The following is a 23,286-nucleotide window of genomic DNA, read 5'->3' as shown; positions in this document are numbered from 1 at the left end:
TCACATGGTTGTACTTAATGCTGATTTACTAACGACAATGTCTGTTGTAGGATCGAGGGCATCAAGGGAGAAGCCAAATTCCACATCCCACAGTCAGTGAGCTCTGATAGTGCCTGGTACACAGCCACAGCCATTAACAAAGCTGGAAGAGATACCACTCGCTGCAGGGTCAACATTGAGGTAGATGCTGCTGAACCTGCGCCAGAGAGGAGACTCATTATCACCAAAGGAACCTACAAGGCCAAGGACATAGCAGCTCCAGAGTTGGAACCCTTGCATCTCCGTTATGGTCAAGAGCAGTGGGAGGAGGATGACCTATATGACAAGGACAAGCAGCAGAAACCACAGTTCAAGAAGAAACTGACTTCTGTCAGGTTGAAGCGTTTTGGCCCAGTCCATTTTGAATGCAGACTGACCCCAATTGGTGATCCCACTATGGTGGTTGAGTGGTTGCATGATGGCAAACCCCTGGCAGCTGCTAACAGATTGCGCATGGTTAATGAATTTGGCTACTGTAGTCTTGACTTTGAAGTTGCCTATGCCAGAGATAGTGGTGTCATCACCTGCAGAGCCACTAACAAGTTTGGAGTTGATCAGACCTCAGCTACACTGATTGTAAAGGATGAGAAGAGCCTTGTTGAGGAGACACAGTTACCTGAGGGCAGGAGGGAAATACACAGAATTGATGAGATGGAGCGCATGGCTCACGAGGGAGGTCCTTCTGGAGTCACTGGGGATGAGTATTCAGAGAAGTCAAAGCCTGAAATTGTCCTTCTTCCTGAACCAGCAAGAGTACTGGAAGGTGACATTGCAAGATTCCGTTGCAGAGTTATTGGCTATCCTACGCCTAAGGTTAACTGGTACCTCAATGGACAGCTCATTCGCAAAAGCAAGAGAATGAGGCTTCGCTATGATGGCATTTACTATCTTGAGATTATAGATATCAAGTCATACGATGCAGGAGATGTGAAAGTGGTAGCAGAGAACCCAGAGGGCACAGCTGAGCATCTGGTGAAGCTCGAGATCACACAGAGAGAGGACTTCAGATCCATCCTCCGTCGCGTCCCTGAACCAAAGGCACATGACACTACTGAACATGGGAGAGTTAGCTTTGAAGTTGTGAAGGTTGACAGACCAGCTGATGCCCAGCCAAAGGAAGTTGTCAAACTGAGGAAGACTGAAAGAGTCATCCATGAGAAGTCCACAGAGGAGACAGATGAGTTGAAGAGTAAATTTAAGCGCAGGACAGAGGAAGGTTATTATGAAGCCATCACTGCTGTGGAGCTCAAGTCCAGAAGAAAGGACGAGTCCTATGAGGACATGCTTAGGAAGAGGAAGGAAGAACTGCTTCATCACATGAAAGAGTTGACTGAGGCTGAGAAGAAGAAAGAGATGGAGGAGGGTCAACTCACCATACCCACAATCAAACCAGAGAGAATACAGCTCTCTCCCAGCATGGAAGCTCCAAAGATCTTGGAACGCATTGCTAGCCAGACCGTGTCTCAGACCGAGGAAGTTCGCTTCAGAGTCAGAGTTGTCGGCAAACCAGAACCTGAGTGCCAGTGGTTCAAGAATGGAATTCTGCTGGAGAAGACCGATCGAATTTACTGGTATTGGCCTGAAGACCACGTGTGTGAATTAGTGGTCAGAGATGTCACAGCAGAAGACTCTGCTAGCATCATGGTCAAAGCCATGAACATTGCTGGAGAGACATCAAGCCATGCATTCCTGCTGGTACAAGGTAAATTATCTATTTATTATCTATTTCAATGCTTGTATTCTACAAATAGTTAAAGGTCTAATGCAGCCATTTTTATCTCAGTATCAAATCATTTTTGGTTGACAATTAAGTACCTTACTGTGCTTTGTTTTCAATTTCAACAAGAACTTTGCTAGGACAGTCTTGGAGTGTCTGAGTAGGGAGGGGAAAAATGAAAACAAGTTGTTACTTGCAGAGGTTTTGAACTCTTCTTGGTCTATTATCTAATTTATCGCCTGGTGATGTCACCAGGTGCCATCCCACCAAAACAGGCTGAAATTTCAGGCAGTCTTTTCAAACAGCTCTTAAACTGAAAGGGCATTATCATTTTCACAATTTCACAGTATTATTCCAATCTCATATTGTGGAAATACAGTGCATTTGGGAAAGTATTCAGACCCTTGACTTTTTCCACATTTTGTTACATTACAGCCTTAGTCTAAAATTGATTAAATTCTTTGTTTTCCTCACCAATCTACAAACAATACCCCATAATGACAAAGCAAAAACAGGTTTTTAGACATTTTTGCAAATGTATTAAAACCAAAAAATGGAAATATTACATGTACATAACTATTCAGACCCTTTACTCAGTACTTTGTTGAAGCACCTTTGGCAGCGATTACAGCCTAAAGTCTTCTTGGGTATGACGCTACAAGCTTGGCACCCCTGTATTTGGGGAGTTTCTCCCATTCTTCTCTGCAGATTCTCTCAAGTTCTGTCAGGTTGGATGGGGAGTGTCGCTGCACAGCTATTTTCAGGTCTTTCCAGAGATGTTTGATCGGGTTCAAGTCCGGGCTATGGCTGGGCCACTCAAGGACATTCAAAGACTTGTCCCAAAGCCATTTCTGCGTTGTCTTAGCCGTGTGCTTAGGGTCATTGCCCTGTTAGAAGGTGAACCTTCGCCCCAGTCTGAGGTCCTGAGAGATCTGGAGCAGGTTTTCATCAAGGAGCTCTTTGTACTTTGCTCCATTCACCTTTCCCTTGATCCTGGCTAGTCTCCCAGTCCCTGCCGCTGAAAAACAACCCCACAGCATGATGCTACCACCACCATGCTTCACCATAGGGATGGTGCCAGGTTTCCTCCAGACGTGTCACTTGGCATTCAGGCCAAAGAGTTCAATCTTGGTTTTCTCAGACCCAGAGAATCTAGTTTCCAAGCGGTCTGTCATGTGCCTTTTTACTGCAGAGTGGCTTCCGTCTCTCCACTCTACCATAAAGACCTGATTGGTGGAGTGCTGCAGAGATGGTTGTCCTTCTGGAAGGTTCTACCATCTCCACAGAGGAACTCTGACAGAGCTCCAGAGGTCCTCTGTGGAGATGGTAGAATCTTCCAGAAGGACAACAATCTCTGCAGCACTCCACCAATCAGGCCTTTATTTATGGTAGAGTGGACAGACGGAAACCAAGGCCCTTCTCCCCCGATTGCTCAGTTAGGCCGGGTGGCCAGCTCTAGAAAGAGTCTTGGTGGTTCCAAACTTATTCCATTTAGGAATGATGGAGGCCACTGTGTTCTTGGGGACCTTCAATGCTGTAAGAAATGTTTGGTATCCTTCCCCAGATCTGTGCCTCGACACAATCCTGTCTTGGAGCTCTACAGACAATTCATTCGACCTCATGGCTTGGTTTTTGCTCTGACATTCATTGTCAACTGTGGGACCTTATATCGACAGGTGTCATGTCCAAATCATGTCCAATCAATTGAATTTACCACAGGTAAATCAAGTTGTAGAAACATCTCAAGGATGATCAATGGAAACAGGATGCACTTGAGCTCAATTTCGAGTCTCATATCAAAGAGTCTGAATACTTATGTATATAAGGTATTTGTGTTTTTTATTTTTAATATATTTGCAAACATTTCTAAAAACCTTTTTTCGCTTTGTCATTATGGAGTACTTTGTTTAGATTGATGAGGATTTAAAAAATAAATATATATTTTAGAATAAAGCTGTAACGTAATAAAATATCGAAAAAGTCAAGGGGTCAGAATATCTTCTGAGTGCACTGCATATATAAAACAGGTGAAAATCAAGTTTTTGGCAGCACTGGGCCTCGTATGCAATTTTACATAGAGAACTGTAGAGAACTGTTGTATGTCCACATTGAAAAACCATAATAAATATGTGTATTTCCTTTGTTTTACTTTAGCCATTACAGTTAATAGCTTTACTCAACAACTAGAGGATGTGGAAGCGAAAGAGAAGGACACCATGGCGACCTTTGAGTGTGAAACAAATGAGCCTTTCGTTAAAGTCAAATGGCTAAAGAACAATTCTGAGATTTTCTCTGGAGACAAATACAGGATGCACTCAGACAGAAAGGTTCATTTCCTTTCTGTACTGATCATCAACATGAAGGATGATGCAGACTACAGTTGTGTTGTTGTTGAAGATGACCACATCAGGACCACTGCCAGACTCAATGTGGAAGGTTGGCAGTTTTTCTTACTATTTTACTATATCACTGACAATTATTTTCAACTGTGAAAATAGTGAATTTGGAATACAAACAGTAACTCTGAAACAGTTATACTTAGCAATGTCTCATTGTGCAGGTGCTTCACTGTCAATTGTGAAGAGGCTGGAGAACATTGAAGTGCCTGAGACCTACTCTGGGGAGTTTGAGGTTGAATTATCTCGAGAGGATGCTGAAGGTACATGGTATTTCAATGACAAGGAAATCACTCCCAGCAGCAAATATGTTACCTCCTCCCGTCGTGGACGCCATACCTTGTCTGTCAAAGACATCAAGAAAGAAGATCAGGGAAAATATACATTCAAAATTGCTGATATGCAGACCAGTGCCTCGCTGAAGATGAAACGTGAGTTGTGACTGGTATTGGTGTTGTTAGCTTGTTTTCTTCCAATCCATTTCAAGACAACTATTACTGTTTGAAAAGTGGGATGTACTGCGCAATAATATTAATGTATTTTCCTTCAGTGCGCCCTGTGACACTGATGCAACCCCTCACTGACCTGACAATCTGCGAGGGTGACATCGCTCAATTAGAAGTGCGATTCTCTCAGGAAAACGTTGAGGGAACGTGGATGAAGAATGGCCAAGCAATCTCCGCCACAGATCGCATCCACATCGTTATCGACAAACAGGTCCACAAGCTGCTTGTTGAAAACGTGAGCAGAGACGACGCTGCAACATACTCCTTCGTTGTCCCAGCTCAGGATATCTCCACCTCTGGGAAGTTGAACATTCAAAGTAAGTCACTTTTTTCAGTCTGACTATATTCATATTGGTATAGTTCTATTGTGAATCATCAGGTGTTTAAAAAAAAATGTCTCTGTGTTTTACAGCGATTGATATTTTGAGCCCACTCACTGATATTACCGCAGTTGAGGGCACCAAGGCTGTTATGGAGGCTAAAATCTCTGCTGCTGATGTTACCTCTGTGAAATGGTACCACAATGACAAACTTGTGATGCCCAGTGAGAGAATCCAGATGCTTGCAAAGGGATCCAAACAGCGCCTGGTATTCCACAGGACCTTTGCCTCTGATGAAGGAACCTACAAGCTATGTGTTGGCAAAGCTGACTCTAGCTGTAAACTGACTATTGAAAGTAAGTTATTTTTAACGATTGTGTTAGATGTTGATTCAAACTACATTGATACAGACCCTATTCAACATATTTTGTTATTTTACAGAAATTCACATCACCAAGCATATGGAGGATCAAGTTTGCACAGAGACCCAGAATATAACATTTAAAGTTGAGGTTTCCCACCCTGGCATTGCCGCTGTGTGGACCTTCAAGAAACAACCACTCAAAGCTAGTCCAAAGCATAAGATTGAGGCCAAGGGCAAAAATTACAGCCTGAGTGTCATTAATACCATGAAGGATGAAGAGGGAGAATACGCATTCGCTGCTGGTGAACAGACATCCAGCGCAAAGCTTACTGTGTCAGGTATGTTTAACATCTTCATGATTTCTGACATAAACTCCTTCAGAAAAAAATGTAGATTTCATGAATTGATAGACATTTTCACTAACCTGACTCGAAGGTGTTTGCTGAGTAAAATCGGATTGGTTTCTTATTGGTTCCTTATTTTCCTCATATACCACATTAAAGCTGTGTCTCCACCATCCACTGCCCTTTCACTACCCTTTTTTACCAGTAATCTAAAGTAAAACATGTCTCCATGTTCCCAGGTGGTGCCATAAACAGACCACTCCAGGACGTGACTGTGGCTGAGTCTCAGACAGCTGAGCTGGAGTGTGAGGTGGCCAACCCAACTGCTGAGGGCAAGTGGCTCAAGGATGGACAACCCGTGAACTTCAGTGACAATGTCAACCATATGAATAATGGAGCTGTCAGACGTCTTGTTATTACCATAACCAGACCCAATGACATCGGTGAATACACTTACCAGGTCGCAAACTCCAAGACAACAGCCAACCTGAAAGTTGAGGGTGGGTGTTAAATCCTGAGTGGAAATTGTTGTTTATTTTAAACTGGTGTTAGCATTAATAAATGCCTATTATGTGATTGTTATATGACTGCTGAAATGTTATGTTTATGTTTGATTTCATAGCTGTGAAAGTCAAGAAGACACTGAAGAACCAAACTGTTACTGAGACACAGGAGGCAGAGTTCAGTCTGGAGCTCACCCACAAGAATGTGAAGGGCTCACAATGGATTAAGAATGGTGTAGAGATCAACCCAAGTGAGAAATATGAAATCACAACTGATGGCATGGTCCACACCTTGAAGATCAAGAACTGCGACACACGCGATGAATCAGTTTATGGATTCAAACTTGGGAAACTATCTGCTAATGCTAGATTGAATGTTGAGAGTAAGTGCATATTTTAACTGTCACAAATCGATGTATGCGATCAAGTATACAAGTGTATGTATACTTGAAATGTTTCTACTTACCCTTTGAGATTTCTCTTTTTCAGCAATCAAGATTGTGAAGAAGCCTAAAGATGTGACATCACTATTGGATGCCACTGCCTCTTTTGAGCTGAGTCTGTCCCATGATGACATCCCTATCAAATGGATGTTCAATAACAAGGAGCTTAAACCAAGTGAAAACGTCAAAATACTGTCTGAGAGAAAAGCTCACAAGCTGACCATCCAGAATGTGAAGAATGACAACCATGGAGAGTACACAGCTGTAGTTGGAAACCTGCAATGCAGCGCATCTTTATATGTTGAAGGTCGGTATGGAGTTTGACGAATAGACTAGAGTACTGGATACATGATTGCTGAATACTTAGTTGATACCTTTTACTTAAATTAAGATTTTATGTGATTCTTCCAGCTCTGCGTGTCACAAAACCCATCAAGAACATTGAAGTCCCAGAGACCCATGTGGCCACTTTTGAATGTGAAGTTTCACACTTCAATGTCCCGTCCACTTGGCTGAAAAATGGAGTGGAGATAGAAATGAGTGAAAAGTTCAGGATTGTGGTGCAGGGCAAGCTTCACCAGCTCAAGATCATGAACACTAGCAGAGAAGATTCTGCAGAATACACATTTGTCTGTGGAAATGACAGAGTCTCTGCCACTTTGACCGTCAATGGTAGGTTTACTCTTCATTATCAATGAAGTAATCCCTAGTCATATTATTGTCAGAATGTATCGTAACATTTTCCTTTTTACCTTAGCCATTTTGATCACCTCCATGCTGAAAGACCTCAATGCACAGGAGAAAGACACCATCACATTTGAAGTGAATGTCAACTATGAGGGCATCACCTACAAGTGGCTCAAGAATGGTGTTGAGATTCCCTCCACAGACAGATGCCAGAGCCGCACCAAACAGCTAACTCACTCGCTCACCATCCGAAATGTTCATTTTGGTGATAGTGCGGAGTACAAGTTTGTGGCTGGTTCTGCTGCGTCAGCAGCAAAGCTTTATGTTGATGGTATGTTCTTATTTTTCTTCCATTTTCCAAAAAAAGGTTTTCCTGTATATTTCACAATCTAAGGTCTTATTTCTGTGCTTTGTGTTTTAGCTCGCGTTATTGAATTCACCAAGCATATCAAAGATATCAAGATTACAGAGAAGAAGAGGGCCACTTTTGAATGTGAGATCTCTGAGCCTAATGTTCAGGTGATGTGGATGAAAGATGGACAAGAGCTGGACATTTCCGAAAGGTACAAGGCCAGTAATATTAGACCTGGTGAAGAATACTAATGGGTATCATAATAAACGAATCTTACCTATTCATCTGTATCTAACTGTTATTTCTAAATGCCTTGACAGATACACCGTATCCACCGAGAAATTCCTGCACCGTCTAATGATCCAGTCAGTCCGCATGTCTGATGCCGGAGAATATTCTGTCGTCGCTGGTGCAAGCGTGTCAAAGGCTTATCTCACCGTGGAGGGCAAAGATGTCCGCATTACAGAGCCTGCTGAGAAGAAAATGACGGTGAATATGAATTTGATACATTTTTATTTACAGAAAAAAACACTTTTAATTATCATTTTAAAGATGATTAATATCATGATTCATTTCTAGGTTGTTGAGAAACAAAGAACGACGTTTGAGTTTGAAGTCAATGAGGATGACATTGAAGGTCGCTGGCTGAGGAACGGTGTTGAGCTCCAGTTTTCCGTTGAGCAGAGGTTTAGTTATGTTTGCATTAGAAAGCTCCATCGTCTGACCATCACTGAGACCTACAGAAGTGATGCAGGAGAATACACCTTCATCGCTGGCAGGAACAGGACCGTTGTGACACTTCATGTCAACAGTAAGTCAAACTTCATGGTATTGGTTTTATAGGAAAATATATTTAATTGCCCTACAGTATATCTGTGTAATAGTTACAGTAATAACTGCAGTTACATGTCCTTGCCTGTAGAGGGCATTACATTGCCCTCCTACGAGAGTAGCAGCATAGTAGGTATGGACTATGCTGATAAGAGGATACAGTATGTCATTTTTTAATAGCTGGATTCAAAGTGATGCCGACAATGGTTGTTCCTCAGTGTTGCATCTTTCTTCATCACATTTCTTATTTCATATTTCTTTTCATTTAGTCCCTGAGCCACCTCAGATCATTAACCACATGCAGCCCCTGTCTGTGGAGGCCGGCAAACCTGCTCGCTTCTCTGTGGAAGTGACTGGCGTCCCCCAGCCCCAGGTGTTCTGGTACAAGAACTCCCAGGCTCTCTCCCCAGGCTTCAAGTGCAAGTTTCTGCGTGATGGGAATGAGCACTGTCTGCTACTCATTGAAGTGTTCCCAGAGGATGCAGCGGTCTACAACTGTGAGGCCAAGAATGAAGGTGGTGTTGCCACCAGTTCAGCTGCACTGAATGTCGAAGGTAACCATTACATTTTTGTGTGATAATAATGCCAAGTCAACAGAAATTATGACATAACAGAAGTACAATTGTTGTCAAAAACTAGTTGGAAAAGTACACCATTCTTACAAATGTTATGCATTCCGTATATAATTATTTTATTGGACCAAACTTTTTATAGAGTGTTAAGATGACCATGATGTTTTTGTTAAGTCGCCGAAGATATTACCTCACAAATAAAGAACTGAAATGGTTTATTAATATAAGAAAGTTGCTAATTATTTTTCATTTCAGTTTCAGAAGTTGTTTCTCCTGACACTGGAGCTCCTCTGTCCCCACCTACCATCATCTCACCAATCAGCAACACCTCAACCACTGAGGGAGAGTCAGCCAGATTCCAGTGCAAAGTTACTGGAGAAGGTATTTTGCACATTACATTGTTGGGATGAGTTGGAATAAAAACATGTTTTTGTGGGTGTAATGGGTGTAATTGTGGAAGTATACCTTTTGTTATTAGTTGTCCTATTGCATTAGAAGATGAGGCATGTGAACCTCTCCATAATAAAAAATGAATTGTATTATAAATCCTTGTTAAAAACATACTGTGATGTTTCAAGCAGAGATCTTCATCAGACAGAGCTAATTTGTCAGACATTCATTTTTAAGAGTATAATTTAAATTTATTTTGTATGTATGTATATTTGCTGACAATTATTATTAATAAATAAATACAAAATTATTCTAAAACGATATATAGTTTTTAAATCCAATCCTCCATTTGTAGCTCTGAAGATTTCCTGGTACCGTGGTGAGAAGGAAATTAAGCAGTCAGACTTCTTCAGGATTTCTACATTTGATGACACCTGCCAGCTGGAGATCAGCAGAGTGTTCTCTGAGGATGAGGGGGAATACACCTGTGTTGCCAGAAACGCAGGAGGAATGGTCACATGCTCTGCACGTTTGAAACTTGATGGTGAGTTTGCATACCTTTCTGTAACCAGATGGTTACCTATACCCGGAATAGATTCAGACTCTACTCTTGCTTATAGCTACACTTGGGTCGGGTAGGCTTCCTGTTTAGATTAAGACACCGTGGAGCCGGCATGAGATATGGCTCGGAAAACGTACCTGAATCCAGGGATGAGAAATGAGTTGTACTCCAAATTGTCCCATTCTCTCAACTGTTAAACCGAGAAGGTTGAACGACTGCTATTTAAACGGCAGTCGTTCAGTCTTCTCAGTCTAACAGTTGAGATAATGGGACAATTCTGAGAAGAACGCATTTCTGGATTGTGGCACGTTTTCCAAGCCATATTTAGAAATATTATCATTTGTAGCCAAAGATAAGTAATTTAGCAGATAAATAACTTCAATATATAATATGATTTTGCAGTATCCTCTTAAATATGTAATTGTTTCTCTATGCACATGACTTTCACTAGAAATATACACACATGGATATGTGTATCTGTGTCCATCCATAAAAATGCTAAAACTGAATTAATTGAACGTACTTCCTTTCAGGGCAAAAACAAACTATGGATATTACATCTGATTCTCAAAGGCATGTCTCATCCAGTCTTTCATCAAGCTTCTCAAGTGTAAAGAAGGAGCAAATTGCCCAAAGGCCCACTTTTATTCACCCAATAGAAAGCTGCGTCGTTCAGCATGGTGAAGTGGCCAGGTTTCATGCTTGTGTGTCCAGCATGCCAATGCCAGAGATTAGCTGGTATCATAACCATCAGCCAATTAAGCCTATCAAAGATATTGTCTTTCATTTCGATGAGATGACAAACACTGCCACATTAATTATAGTCGATGCATACGCTGAGCATGCTGGACAATACACTTGCAAAGCAACCAATAATGCCGGAGAGGCGATGTGCACAGCAACCCTTGCAGTAACCAAAGAAGGTAACTCGTTTTTTACCTTGAATTAGCCTTTGATTTTACAACACCGTGTAATTAATAATCTATTAATTTTCACAAAATTCCTTTCTCCAAACGACACCTCTCATTAAACCAACCAAACGACTTTCTTCTTCTTGGGAAAATACTTTTTGCTTTCCCATGTTCTATATAGTTTACTAACCTCACAATTTAAAATAGAATAGTATAAATATGTTAGTCACTTTTTTAGTTCTAATCCCTAGATGGGTACATGCAGCTTGAGTAGAACACATTCTCTTCTTGTCATTCTTCTCTGTCACTCCTTGCTCTCCTTGCAGCTTGAGTAGGTAGTACATTCTCCTTTTGTAATTCATCTATCACACTCCTTGCTGTCCTTGGTTGTGACATCCCTCTCAGCGATAGCTCTGTGGACTGTGCATGTTGTAGCCTATACCCTCTCCCTATTTGGACTTGTGTCTGACTGTCAAACTTTGCTTTGTTTGTTTATACCCCTGTTTGTACCCCTGTTTTGTACCCTTGTTTGTACCATCAAAGTGGAAACGTTCAAATTACTGTAATCAGTTAAAGGGTTTGAGTTAAAATTGTTAGCATAACCTCTGAAAAGCATTTTTGTCCAGCAGGATATACCTTCAAGGAAATTACATCTGGGCTAAGCATTTAGTCCAAAATTGTTTCTTGAAATGAGCAATCTCAAAATGATAGATGGGTCAATTCAGTATCTCATTTGATTGGCAACCATTTCTCTGTAAGAGAGCAAGGCTCTCACATACAGAGAGGGTGAAATAAAGCCAAAATGGAAAGGAATTGGTACCAATCATCATCAAAGATTATCGTTTAAATCACACCAACTCTTCATTACCTTTACAGTAACCCATATGAAGGAAGAGATTGAAGCAACCATTGAGCAAGAAGCCAAAGGTAAGACTCATTTACACTCTTCATTAGTGAAATGTACTTCATCAACCCCTTAGTTGACATGTACCTGAGCATATGGATAAGTGATTTATGAATGTTCACACTGCACGCAAGCAGAAAATGTTTTGAATGCAAAATGTTCATCTTATGTATTCTTCAATATCAAAATAATGTTATGTCCTTGTATTATGTGATTGGTTTTTGTACAGCAAGCACCGATTAAAACTGCTTGCTTTTAGAAGTTTTAGAAAAATGAGTTCTGGCATCTATCAATATTATCATTTACGCATGAGGGTTCTTCGTGGATTGTAATGGATTCCCAAAAAAGGTGCAGGATGTGTATCTTTTAAAGTTTCCAGACCTCAGGAAATTATCCTTTAAAAGATATGGGAATAGCCACATCTTTTAATTGCTTCTTAAAGTGTATTGCATTTGGAACTCTCCCCCTGCAAATATTTCTTAGACTGGCTTGCAGATAGTGGTATGTGATTAATTGTTTGCTTTTAAAATAACATGATTATACCTGTAAACTATATTAGTTCGAATAAACGCCTTCTCATACAATTCTAGAGCTGCTTTACAAGTTTTACTTATTTGTATCATTGGAAAGTCATGTTTCTCATTAAATATTTTTAAATAATTTACCCTCATTCAAAGGATTAGAAAGGGCGTTTATTCATCTTTCTGCAAGTCAGGTAAGGAATATTTAGCTTAAGAATACACTAAGTAAAGCAAAAGCAAGCTTATTCTTAAAAAAGCAGAGCAGGTTATTTTGGAAATTATTATGCTTTTTAAGAAATTTATGTTTTGAAGAAATGTCCACAGAAGAAGGAACAAAACATCCAGCAATTTTCGTGTCAGAATCTTTAAAAAAGAATCAAGTCTTGCGTTTATTCGAACAAATATGGTGAGTGAAATTGTTTTTTTTATGGCTATGTGACTTGCTGCATGTACTTAATATTTTCATTAATATTCATTTTAAAAATTTGAATTTTATTATCTTTTTTTTTTTTACCCAGATGGAATTTGATTGAAAGTTTTTTTTTTCTTTTTTTCAGAGTTGTTTTATAATAAAAGGACTGAATCCTGGGAGAACAGAGGACAGATGCGCAGAGCCGTTTCAGACACGGAGGACTTGGATCAAACAAACAATTCATTCATCAAATGGAATGGTGCTGATAACATTAAGCCATTTTTTATAAAAAAGCTGAAATTCCAGAATGTTCTTGAAGGAGAACCTGCTGCATTAAGATGCAGATTGGTAGCTTTCCCGATCCCAACCATATTATGGTTTCATAACAATAGACCGATTCAGAAAGAACGTCGTCGTAGAATACGTACAGAGAGCACTATGCACATACACGCTACTAGTTTAATCATTGATAGTATCAAAGACAAAGACTCAGGCAGTTACAAAGTAATGGCTATTAACACAGAGGGGTCTGCAGAGTCCATAGCATCACTTCTGGTGTCAATGAGGGAAGAACAAGATGCCAATTATCTAAGCCATGTTAGACGGTCAACTAGACCTCATGGAAGCTTAGATTCGTTGGTTGATCAAAAAAAAGAGAAAAAGTTCAGGGTTGACCTGAGATGCGTTGGATCTCCATTTGATAAAAAGTCCAAACCGAGGGGCAGATCTAGATCTAAGGATGCGCCAGTTCGCACCTTGTTCTTCAGAAGCTTATCACCAACAAGAGGGAAAAGTAAAGAAAGTAATCTGAATGAAACCGCATCTGAACGAGCCCGCTCTCCACCGTCTATGTTTGGTGGAGAAAGGGTTAGTAGGTCTGAAAGGTTTAACGACAGACACAGTGACATCTACTGTGACAGACACACTGGCAGATTCAGCGACAAATTCAGTGACAGGTGCAGTGACAGATACAGCGATAGATTTAGTGACACAGAAAGCCTACATGGAGAAGTAAAAGTAAAGCTTGGCCTGTTACAAAATGCAGTCAAACAAAAAAAGAGGCTCTCTATGTCCACAATGTCATCATCAGAGTTTGACTTGGAGTCAAACGCAAGTGAATCTAGCTATGCAGATTATGTTGATCGATTAAGGGTCAAGAAGCCTGCCTCCTTACCTGGAGATTTACAGCATGCTCGACCTTTTGAAAGATACAATAGAAATGATAAAGTTTCTGCAGAATTCTATGGTAGATATGACATAATTCCCACACATAGTGCTGCATCGACACAGCCCCATGTGAGGCATTCATTTGAACCTCAGTCTCGGTCTAGGGCCATTCAAATGTTGAAAAGTGAACTACCAGCGGCAGGAAAAGAAAAGGACTTTGAAACACATATGGATGAAAAGGCCCTTATTCCAGGGGAACCTCAACATGAGGTCAGATTCGAACAAAAGATAGGTGAGGACTTAGAAAATCAAGGTGCACACTACATAGGAAATCAAGGTGAGGAATATTTAGGAAATCAAACTCGGTTTTCTGAAGACCTAAAGACAAAGATGGAGGGGAGATCACCACACATTGCTGCACGGAGATCTCCAAACATTGCTGCATTGGATAACTTTTCTAGATCCAGCCCAATCAAACCACTGAAGGAAATACTTTCCAGTGAGACAATTATTACACAAGAGGATACTGTGAAGAGCACAGAACCATTTGAACATCCACCCAGCTCTGCGGAAAACCGCTATGAGAACATTGAAAGTGAATGTGAAGATAAACTTTTAGCCTTGAGGATTAGAAAATGGCAAAAGGGAATGCAGATGGACCAAGAGGAACAGTTTGAGAATGAAACAGACCATTCGACGGCAAGGGATTCGCCATACATGCGATCTGAAATGCATATTTTTGGGGAGGAGGTAGAGACAAAAACAGCAACTCTCAGCGAGGAGAAGCATTGGGAAGAGCATCATATATCCCAGGAAAAGGTCATCTTATCCCAGGAAAATGTTTATGGATTGAAGAGTGGAACTGAACAGAATTTGTCCCTTTCCCAAACCAAAGAGAAGAATGCCAGTGAGAAAACACAAGAAGAGCACCATGTATCCCGGGAAGATGCCCACTTAACAATGGAAGAGCTCCACATACTCCAAGAAAATATGAATTCCCCAAAAGAGAGGCATGCCAATATTTATGGTGAGGAGCAAGGGAGAAAAACTGCAACAGAAACTGAGGCATTCACTTCCCAGGATTTGCCCTGTTCTCCAAAAGAGAGTCATGCAGAGAGTAGTGTGGAAAAAACTTGGGAAGAGCACCATTTATCCCTGGAAAATGTTGTCCCTTTCCAGAATTTGCCCCTTTCCCAAACAAGGAGTGCCAGTGTTAACAAAACCGGAGAAGAGCACCTTTTATCTCAGGATAATATTTATGGATTGAAGAGTGACAGTGAACAGAATTTGTCCAGTTCCCAAACAACAGACAGACGTACCATTGAGAAAACCCGAGAAGAGTACCTTTCATCCCGAGAAGAGCGCCACCACTTATCACGGGAAGAGCTCCGCTTATCCCAGGAAAATATTTCTGGATTGAAGAGTGAAAGTGAACAGAAATTGCCCCGTTCCCCAAGAGAGAGACGTACCAGTGTGAACAAAAAAGGAGAAGAGCACCATTTATCCCAGGAGAATATTTATGGGTTGAAGAGTGACAGTGAACAGAATTTGCCCCATTCCCCAAGAGAGAGGCGTGCCAGTGAAAAGAAAACACGAGAAGAGCACCATGTATCCCAGGAAGGACTTGACTTGTCCTGTGAAGAGCTCCACTTATCCCGGGAAAATATTTATGAATTAAAGAGCGAAAGTGAAAAGTTTGGGAGTGAGGAAGAGGCTCTGGCACATCGAATCATGAAATGGCAGCAAGACGTTTTGACTGAGCAGGAGAAAGCTGTTGACTTGGATTCTGATTGGGTTGGTGCGGATTACTCACACTATGTTGCTAGAAAAAGGTCTGAATCAAAAATGGCTGCTGAGGGCACTGCTCTTGGATCAACCACTCACTCGGAGGCAGATTCAGCGAGAAGAAGAAAGCCTTCCCCGGAAAAGACAGACTATGAAAAATTCTTGACTGAGGATGTCCCTCATGATTTCAGAGATGAGAGAAGGTCCACACAAGAAAAGACAGTAAACAAACATGTCCTTACTGAGAAGGATATTGCTCCTGAATATAGATATGACAGCACCTCACCTCATGAGTACAGAGATGTAAGTATAAAGTCTTCTGCAGAAAATACAACAAAGGAAATGCTTCTCCGTGATGATACAGCCCATGAAGGCCCAAAAAGGCCAACTCCAGAAAAGATGACAAAGGAAATGTTCCTGAGTGAGCATGCCCCTCATGACTACAGATATGAAAGAAGATCTTCGCCAGAAAGGACAGCAAAGGAAAAGTCCCAGAGTAAGGATATCCATAATTTCAAAGATGAAAGTTTCCAGTGGCCCCCTCCTCCACAAACTGTTATTGATGAAACAAGGTTGCAGACCGAAAGTGAGTATTTTGTGAGCGAAGAGGAAGCTTTGGCTCAGCGCATCTTAAAATGGCAAGAAGACGTTCTCACCGAACAAGAAGAAGCTGTTGAATTAGAGTCTAACTGGGCTTTGGCTGAACATTCACAACACCCAAAGAAAACCGATGCCAGTGGACCCGATGCAGGTCACTCTATTGAACCTGTGAAAGAACTCTCACCTGTGAGAGAACCCTCCCCTATGAGACAACATCACATTGGTCAGCATGAACGTTCCTTTTTTGAACCAGCCTCTTATCAGAATGAGAAGTCTCATACAATGTCATTTGGGTCCTCACCTGTGAGAGAACGCTTGCCTGTGAAAGAACGCTCTTCAATTAAAGAGCGCTCTCCTGTGAAAGAATCCTCACCTATGAGACAACATCGAATTGGTGAGCTTGTCTCTCAAGAGGATTGGGCTATGGCTGAACTTTCACAACACCATCGTCAGAGAACTTATGCCAGTGGAGATGATGCCAATGACGGTCCTTCTTATGAACCTGTTTCTCATCATATAGAGAAGTTTCATCAAATGTCACTTGGGTTTCACTCACCGGTGAGAGGGTCCTCACCAGTTAGAGGGTCCTCACCAGGGAGAGAACCCTCACCTGGTAGAGAGCCCTCCCCTGGCAGAGAACGCTCACTTGGCAGAGTTCGATCACCTGTGAAAGAAGCCTCACCTGGTAGAGAAGCCTCACCTAGAAGAGGCCGTTCACCTTTGAGAGAACATCACATTGGTCAGCATGGTTCTCAAGCCGAAGTTGGTGCAGAAGGGCCTTCCAATTGGGAATCCGACTTAAGACCTGATGAAAAAGAAAAAGTGTCTATGAGGACCACAGAGAGGAAAGAAGAACACAGAGAAATGCTATCAAAAGATGACCTTCGCCAAATGGACATGCATCAGAGGACAAAGGAATTTGATAAGACTTCACCGAAAACATCACTACCTATCTTTGTGAGAGAAATCTCATCCATGAAAGTAAAGAGGGGAGAGATGACAGACTTTAAATGTCGTTTCCGGGGAGACCCTCAACCAACTGTCACTTGGCTCAAAGATGACCATCCAATCAGTCAAAACCCAGACTTTGATGTTCTCATCAAATTGAATGAAACCACATTAACCATCTACTATCCGACTATATACCATGAGGGGACATTTAGTTGTGTTATCACTAATACATTTGGAAAGGCAACCTCCTCTGCCACACTCGAAGTTACTGAGAGTGAGCAATTAACAAAATCAGCATCGCCGGTAGCCTCGCGTAAAGTGAAAGTGACAACAGATTATGAAATGAGTGAAGAAGATGTTGACCAAATGATGGACGAGGAACTTGAATCATACATAGACGTTGAAACGGATGAGAAATCCTTTCTACAGGTGCCTCAGGCTGTCTTGTACAGACCTCGTGCTTCAGACTCACAATATTCTACTTCTAATGTCGAGATCAGGATCACTGCTCCAACACCAGTCCCATTCGAAATGATTGAAAAAGACACAGATATGTCTGAGGATGATGGCACTACCCATCCTATGAAACACAAATTCACATTCTCCTATGATCCGAGTGATGCCGCTAAGGTAGTCAGTCAATCTGAGAACATAAGCTCTTCAGAAGGCCAAACCAGTAAGGTTGAAAGCAGTTCTGATGTGTACTTCCAACCAGCTGTTGCTATTGCTGGATCTTCTGAGGTAGAAGCAGCCATGGCTGGTGAATGGGAACAATATATACTATCTGGAAATTCAGAAGATTTGAGGCAGTCCCCTCTGAGTGATCCTGGTGATATTACTGACCAGGCATTGATGCTGACTTTGGACAGAACTTTAGGTTCTCACAGCCTTAAAAAGACTATTCCAAAAGTAACTAAACCAAAGCAAAGTGTTTCAAAAGAAGCACCTACTGTTACTGGGTGTGGTCGGCAATCATCTGCTGCAGTAGTCGAAACGTCACATATTAAGCAGGCCTTTGAGACACCTGCGTTGTCAGAGGCACCTGCATTGTCAGATACCACTGTTCATGAAGTGAAAAAGTCCACAGAGCCATATTTCCCTGAGGATATCCCAGAAGTATCAATCCATCCTGAACAGGATGATATGTCATTGGTAACTAATGTTGTGGAAGGAACTCCACTGCAGGCCAAACAAGACACTATATTAGTAGAAGGTAGTTATACACACATTTCGAGAGAAAGGTCAATTTCCCCCAAAAGTGGACCAGAGGTTGTCTTACTAGAAGGTAGTAATACACAAATTTCGACCAAAGCGAAGACAGTCTCTCCAAAAAGTGCCCCTGAGCATGGTCAGACCATGTCTACTACTCAGGAGGAAGACAAGGAAATCTGTATGATTTCAGGAGAAACTGTTGAGGAAGCTGGCATAATTGACACCCATGGTGACCTAAAACACTTTGTTCCCCTCTCAAGTGTAGCAGAGGTGCAGGAGTCACCAAAACTGGTCAGACCTGAGGCAGTTAAGGCAGTAAGGACTAGCCCTTCTCCAGAAATTATAGGACCTGGTGTGATAGATGAAAGTATGAAAGAGGACAGTGAAAGTGCATTTGTTAGTACTGGCAGTAGCTTCCTTCCTTGTGAGAAAGTCCCAGTGTCGGAGATCCCAGATGATGTTTCAGCGTCAGTCGGTAATGAGGTTGTAAAGCCAAAAAGATTCTCTGGCTCATTTGCTGCTCCAGAAGTTCAGAGATTGGACACTGAGTCTTCTGATCGCGAGGACATGACTCATATGAATGAAAATATGTCTATCTTTGAACGCTCAAAGGGTAGCGCATTTGTCAGTGTTAGTGGGGCACGTAGTGAAATTGTTAGTGAAAAAACTGCAGAGGAAAACGAGGAACATGCTGATGCTGAGAGTGGTGAGCCTTCAGAGGTTTCAAAATCAGTGAGTATTAAGTTCAAAGAAGATGGTTTTACAGATGATCTTGCTGCACAAGGTTCACAACAGCAAGCAGAGGCTAAACCAGACAGTGCTTATCTAAGTACGGCTGACAGTCAAGGTGCAACAGGTTTGACCTCACTTGAAGAGGAGGCAGTGACCTTCAGTACTGTTTATGACTACTACAACCCACCAACTGAGTGGGGCAGACCCCTATCACCAGAGTCGGAGATGTCCATTGAGTGTGGTAGCACATTTAGTGAGGAATTAACAGAAATCGAGCGGTTCTATACGCCAGCTTCTTCAACTGAAATTTCGCAGCTCCCGAAATCTCCCGAATCTTTCCACACTCCTGAAACTGAAACTCCAGCAGGTTATATGACCCCCAATGAGTATGCCTTCTCTCCTCTTGAACATAAAAGAACATCTACTGACTTCAGTGAGAGGTTATTTTCTCCTGCTAAGTTCTTGAGGTCACCTGATGATGAGGGCATTGAGACAACTCCACCTGCATTTAGCTTAGAGGAAGGAATCTTCCTCTCAGAGCGTGCGCTTGGCCTTGGAGGACTACAGGAAAAAGTCCAGGGAATCCCTCCGGCTTTCCTCAAACCTCTCACCAAAAGGAGAGTTTTTGAACAAGATTCGTTATCGTTTTACGCTGAGGTATTTGGGTTGCCTTCACCTGAAGTGAAGTGGTTTAGAAACAAAACCCAGCTTGTTGCAGAAGAAAGGATTACAATGGATAGAGATGGTGACAATATCACACTTTTTATTCAAAACATTACGAAAGCTGATCAAGGTGAATATATTTGCGAAGCTGTTAACTATGTAGGAGAGGCAAAAAGCGTTGCACTAGTTGTAGTTATATCCAACGAGGCCAGATATATGCCCCCACCACCAGCAGTCACCCACCAGCATGTGATGGAGTTTGATGTTGAGGAAGATGATGACTCATCAAGGTCTTGCTCACCTCAGGAGATTCTATTAGAGGTGGAGCTGGATGAAAATGAGGTTAAAGAGTTTGAGAGACAGGTGAAGATAATTACCGTCCCTGAATACACCGCTGACAATAAAAGTATGATAATATCACTCGATGTTCTCCCGAGTATGTACGAGGAGAGTGGAGTTGACTTTGTAACGCAAGAAAGGGATGATTTGAAAATAGCTTTTGAGGTTACAGAAATGCCACCACGCTTCATCAACCCAATTTGTGATATGGAAACCCCCGAAAATACAACTGTAATGTTTGAGTGTTCTCTGATGGGAATTCCCTCTCCCATAGTATCATGGTTTAAAGGTAACAAAAAGATCCCTCACGATAACAAGAAATACTTGTACTCATCTGATGGAGACAATCATTTCCTAAAGATCAGGAAAGCCAACGCTCATGATAGTGGAATATACACCTGCAGGGCCATCAATGTGGTTGGGGAAACTCTTTGCAGGGCATCTCTTCTTGTGTTGAATCCTAAAAGCTTTATAGGGAAAACAAGAGGAAGAGAATTGACAGCTGTGTCTCTTGGTAGTGCTAAAGTTCAGCCTCAAAAGTTTGACTTGGTTGTTGGGAATGAATTTGACGGTGAGCAGGCATCAGAAATAGAGCTGGAATTTGAATTTGAGCAGGAAGCTGATGAATCACAAAAGGCTGTTAGACTCGTAGCCATGACAGACAATGAGATGAGCGAGCAGGGAGAGAAATATGTCAGTATAAATTTTGATGTTTTCGCAGAGCCCGCCAAAGATGATAAAATAGAATTCAAAGGAAAGTCATCGGAATTGTGTAGTTTCCAGTTTCAAATGACTGAAACTCCACCAAAATGCATTGTTCCTTTGACAAACGTCACTGCAGCAGTAGGAACTCCAGTGGTCCTCCAGTGTTTAGTTAATGGTAAACCTCATCCCACTGCTGAATGGTACAAAGACGGGGATCCTGTGAAAGAAACTAGGTACATGATCCAAGAGAAAGCATCTGGACATTTTAATTTGATCATAACAAATGTCACTAAAAATGATGCTGGAGAGTACAAGTGTCTCATCCAAAATAAATCTGGATATACTGAAACAACTGCTTTGTTGAAAGTGTTCTAATCTCTTCATGTAATTTGTTTTCATGTGGATGTTGAACTCATTTAAGCAATTGTATGTTCGAAAAGTAGCTTTTGTTCATTATTTTGAGATACACGCAAAAGGTTTTCTGAAATTAGGTGTAGATCTTATTTATTGTGTATAGTGTGTAATTACGTCACACATAAGAGTAATTATAAATGTTATATAATCATGTTGGGTATGTTTGAATGTTGAATGTTTGCTTTTCAAAATAGTAAAACAAAAGTTAATGCCTATAGTTTTATTTAACATGACAACGTGTATGAATACTTACCACCCATGTGTAAGCAAAACATTGTTATCAAGACATTCGTGTTAGGCCCAAAATGTCCAATGTTTTAATATTTCAAATTAAACATATAATTGAATATATAGTCATACATAATATAACAAATACAAAAATACTCTGGGGCTTATCTAATTGATCACTGGGGATTTCTCGGACCCAGATCAAGCGTACTCCTGAACGAAAAAGCATGCTCAATGGAGAACTGGGGATCCAATTCCCAGTGTGTAGTGTTGAAGTTGGAATTTACATTAGGGTAAACAGCATGACTGTCCGCCCCAGCACCTTTGTTATAGTTTTTATTTTGTTGCCGAAATTGAGGTGAGGTGCGTAAAGCAGTGTGGTAAAAATAATAATTACGGTTCATATTCTGCTGTTCTATCGCGCGTGCAATGATGTCAGGAAAAACAGTGGGCGTTGTTTTCAGTAACGTTGTTGTTGTAATATCCCAAACGGATGTGGCAGTTTCACCATTAAGGGTTCCAGCTTTAAGAAGTGCATGTAAAATTATCAATTATCAATGCAACCATGATAGTTCCATCTTAACATGATGCTGTACAATAAGTACAGCATCATCAATAAGTGCAGAATTTAAACATTTTCTTTGTGAATGAGTTTCTGATAATATTTTATTTCTTTTGGTTAATGATTTTAAAAATATATATATTGTACACAAAAAAATGCAATATCTAACACAATTTTAATCTAATATTGAATGTACTACTGTAGAGTTTATTTTTTCATTATGTCTACAGTGGCAAAGTACATCCATTCAAAATAAGGCCTTGGGGTTGGCTGTAAAATTACATTTTTAAAAAGGATATGTTCATTATATACATTATATGTGCTGTAAATATATGTTTCACTGTATGTTTGAGGCAATTGTATTCTTAATGAATACTGTATATTTGGGCTTATAAAAGATTTACCAATTTGACTGATCTCAAAAAAGTATGACAGAGTATTCATTTGGAAATGGGAGTAATTGAAATTCATGATTTGTTTGTACAGAAATCACTTCACTTTGTCTCTAACAGTGTTTATTTATGTATAAATAAAATAGTTATATACTGATGTATTTATTGTATGGTGTTTTTTTATGTAAACTAATGTTTATGTCAACCTTTAAGCTTTTGCAGCGGACACACAGTTGCCCAACATAACCCTGTCTTTAATGGACATTTTATCTCAATCTTACAAATTATTTTTTACACAGAATATTCTAGGTCGACTGTGACGACAGTGGAAGAAGAACAAGAATCCTACACCACTGGCCTTCAGTTACCTCAAACATCCAAAACACTTGAACTCCAGCCAGAGTCTAAATACTATTCTAGTACTTTAGAGGATAAAAAAGAAAAGCCTATATTTTTGACCCAACTCTCACCAGCAGCTGTCAATGTTGGGGAGTCAGCAAGATTTACTATCACAGTATCTGGCCTTCCAAAGCCTACAGTTCAGTGGTTTCATAATGGGAGAGTCATTACTTCTTCATCAATTTACAAATTGGTTCAAGAAAAAGATGAGTATACCTTAATAATATCTGAGGTAAAAACAGAGTATAAAGGCGAGTACACTTGTACAGCTAGCAATAGATTTGGCCAGACAACCTGTACTACTTACCTGGAGGTAAGTAAAAGAGCTTCAACTACAGCTGAGCAATGGGTGGAAAAAATGTT

The 23,286-nt window shown here is 40.9% G+C and overlaps 2 protein-coding genes across 2 annotated transcripts in view; both read left to right on the top strand.

Annotated features, from left to right (window-relative positions):
• LOC110520307 (titin) overlaps positions 1-23,286 on the top strand; it is a 176,057-nt gene that overhangs the window by 16,587 nt on the left and 136,184 nt on the right. The window contains exons 24-41 of the mRNA XM_090230595.1: positions 51-1,741; positions 3,911-4,192; positions 4,317-4,583; positions 4,703-4,975; positions 5,071-5,334; positions 5,420-5,680; positions 5,926-6,186; positions 6,309-6,572; positions 6,679-6,939; positions 7,044-7,304; positions 7,390-7,650; positions 7,741-7,882; positions 7,992-8,160; positions 8,251-8,482; positions 8,772-9,056; positions 9,330-9,455; positions 9,820-10,008; positions 11,814-11,864. Coding sequence (XP_090086721.1) covers positions 51-1,741; positions 3,911-4,192; positions 4,317-4,583; positions 4,703-4,975; positions 5,071-5,334; positions 5,420-5,680; positions 5,926-6,186; positions 6,309-6,572; positions 6,679-6,939; positions 7,044-7,304; positions 7,390-7,650; positions 7,741-7,882; positions 7,992-8,160; positions 8,251-8,482; positions 8,772-9,056; positions 9,330-9,455; positions 9,820-10,008; positions 11,814-11,864 — 5,540 coding nt within the window. The remainder of the gene's footprint in view (positions 1-50; positions 1,742-3,910; positions 4,193-4,316; positions 4,584-4,702; positions 4,976-5,070; positions 5,335-5,419; positions 5,681-5,925; positions 6,187-6,308; positions 6,573-6,678; positions 6,940-7,043; positions 7,305-7,389; positions 7,651-7,740; positions 7,883-7,991; positions 8,161-8,250; positions 8,483-8,771; positions 9,057-9,329; positions 9,456-9,819; positions 10,009-11,813; positions 11,865-23,286) is intronic.
• LOC149984672 (uncharacterized) lies at positions 12,671-22,685 on the top strand. Its single transcript, XM_090230065.1, has 2 exons — positions 12,671-12,768; positions 12,920-22,685. Exon 2 carries the CDS (start codon positions 12,967-12,969, stop codon positions 21,301-21,303), a length of 8,337 nt encoding a protein of 2,778 aa, XP_090086191.1. The 5' UTR covers positions 12,671-12,768; positions 12,920-12,966; the 3' UTR covers positions 21,304-22,685.

This window comes from Oncorhynchus mykiss, chromosome 3 (genome assembly GCF_057628025.1).
Source record: "Oncorhynchus mykiss isolate SJ-2025 chromosome 3, ASM5762802v1, whole genome shotgun sequence".
Lineage (NCBI taxonomy): Eukaryota > Metazoa > Chordata > Actinopteri > Salmoniformes > Salmonidae > Oncorhynchus > Oncorhynchus mykiss.
This window is presented reverse-complemented; position numbering and strand designations above follow the sequence as displayed.

Excerpts from the sequence above, each read along its gene's own strand:
- LOC149984672 (XM_090230065.1), top strand. The coding sequence starts at position 12,967 with ATGCGCAGAGCCGTTTCAGACACGGAGGACTTGGATCAAACAAACAAT.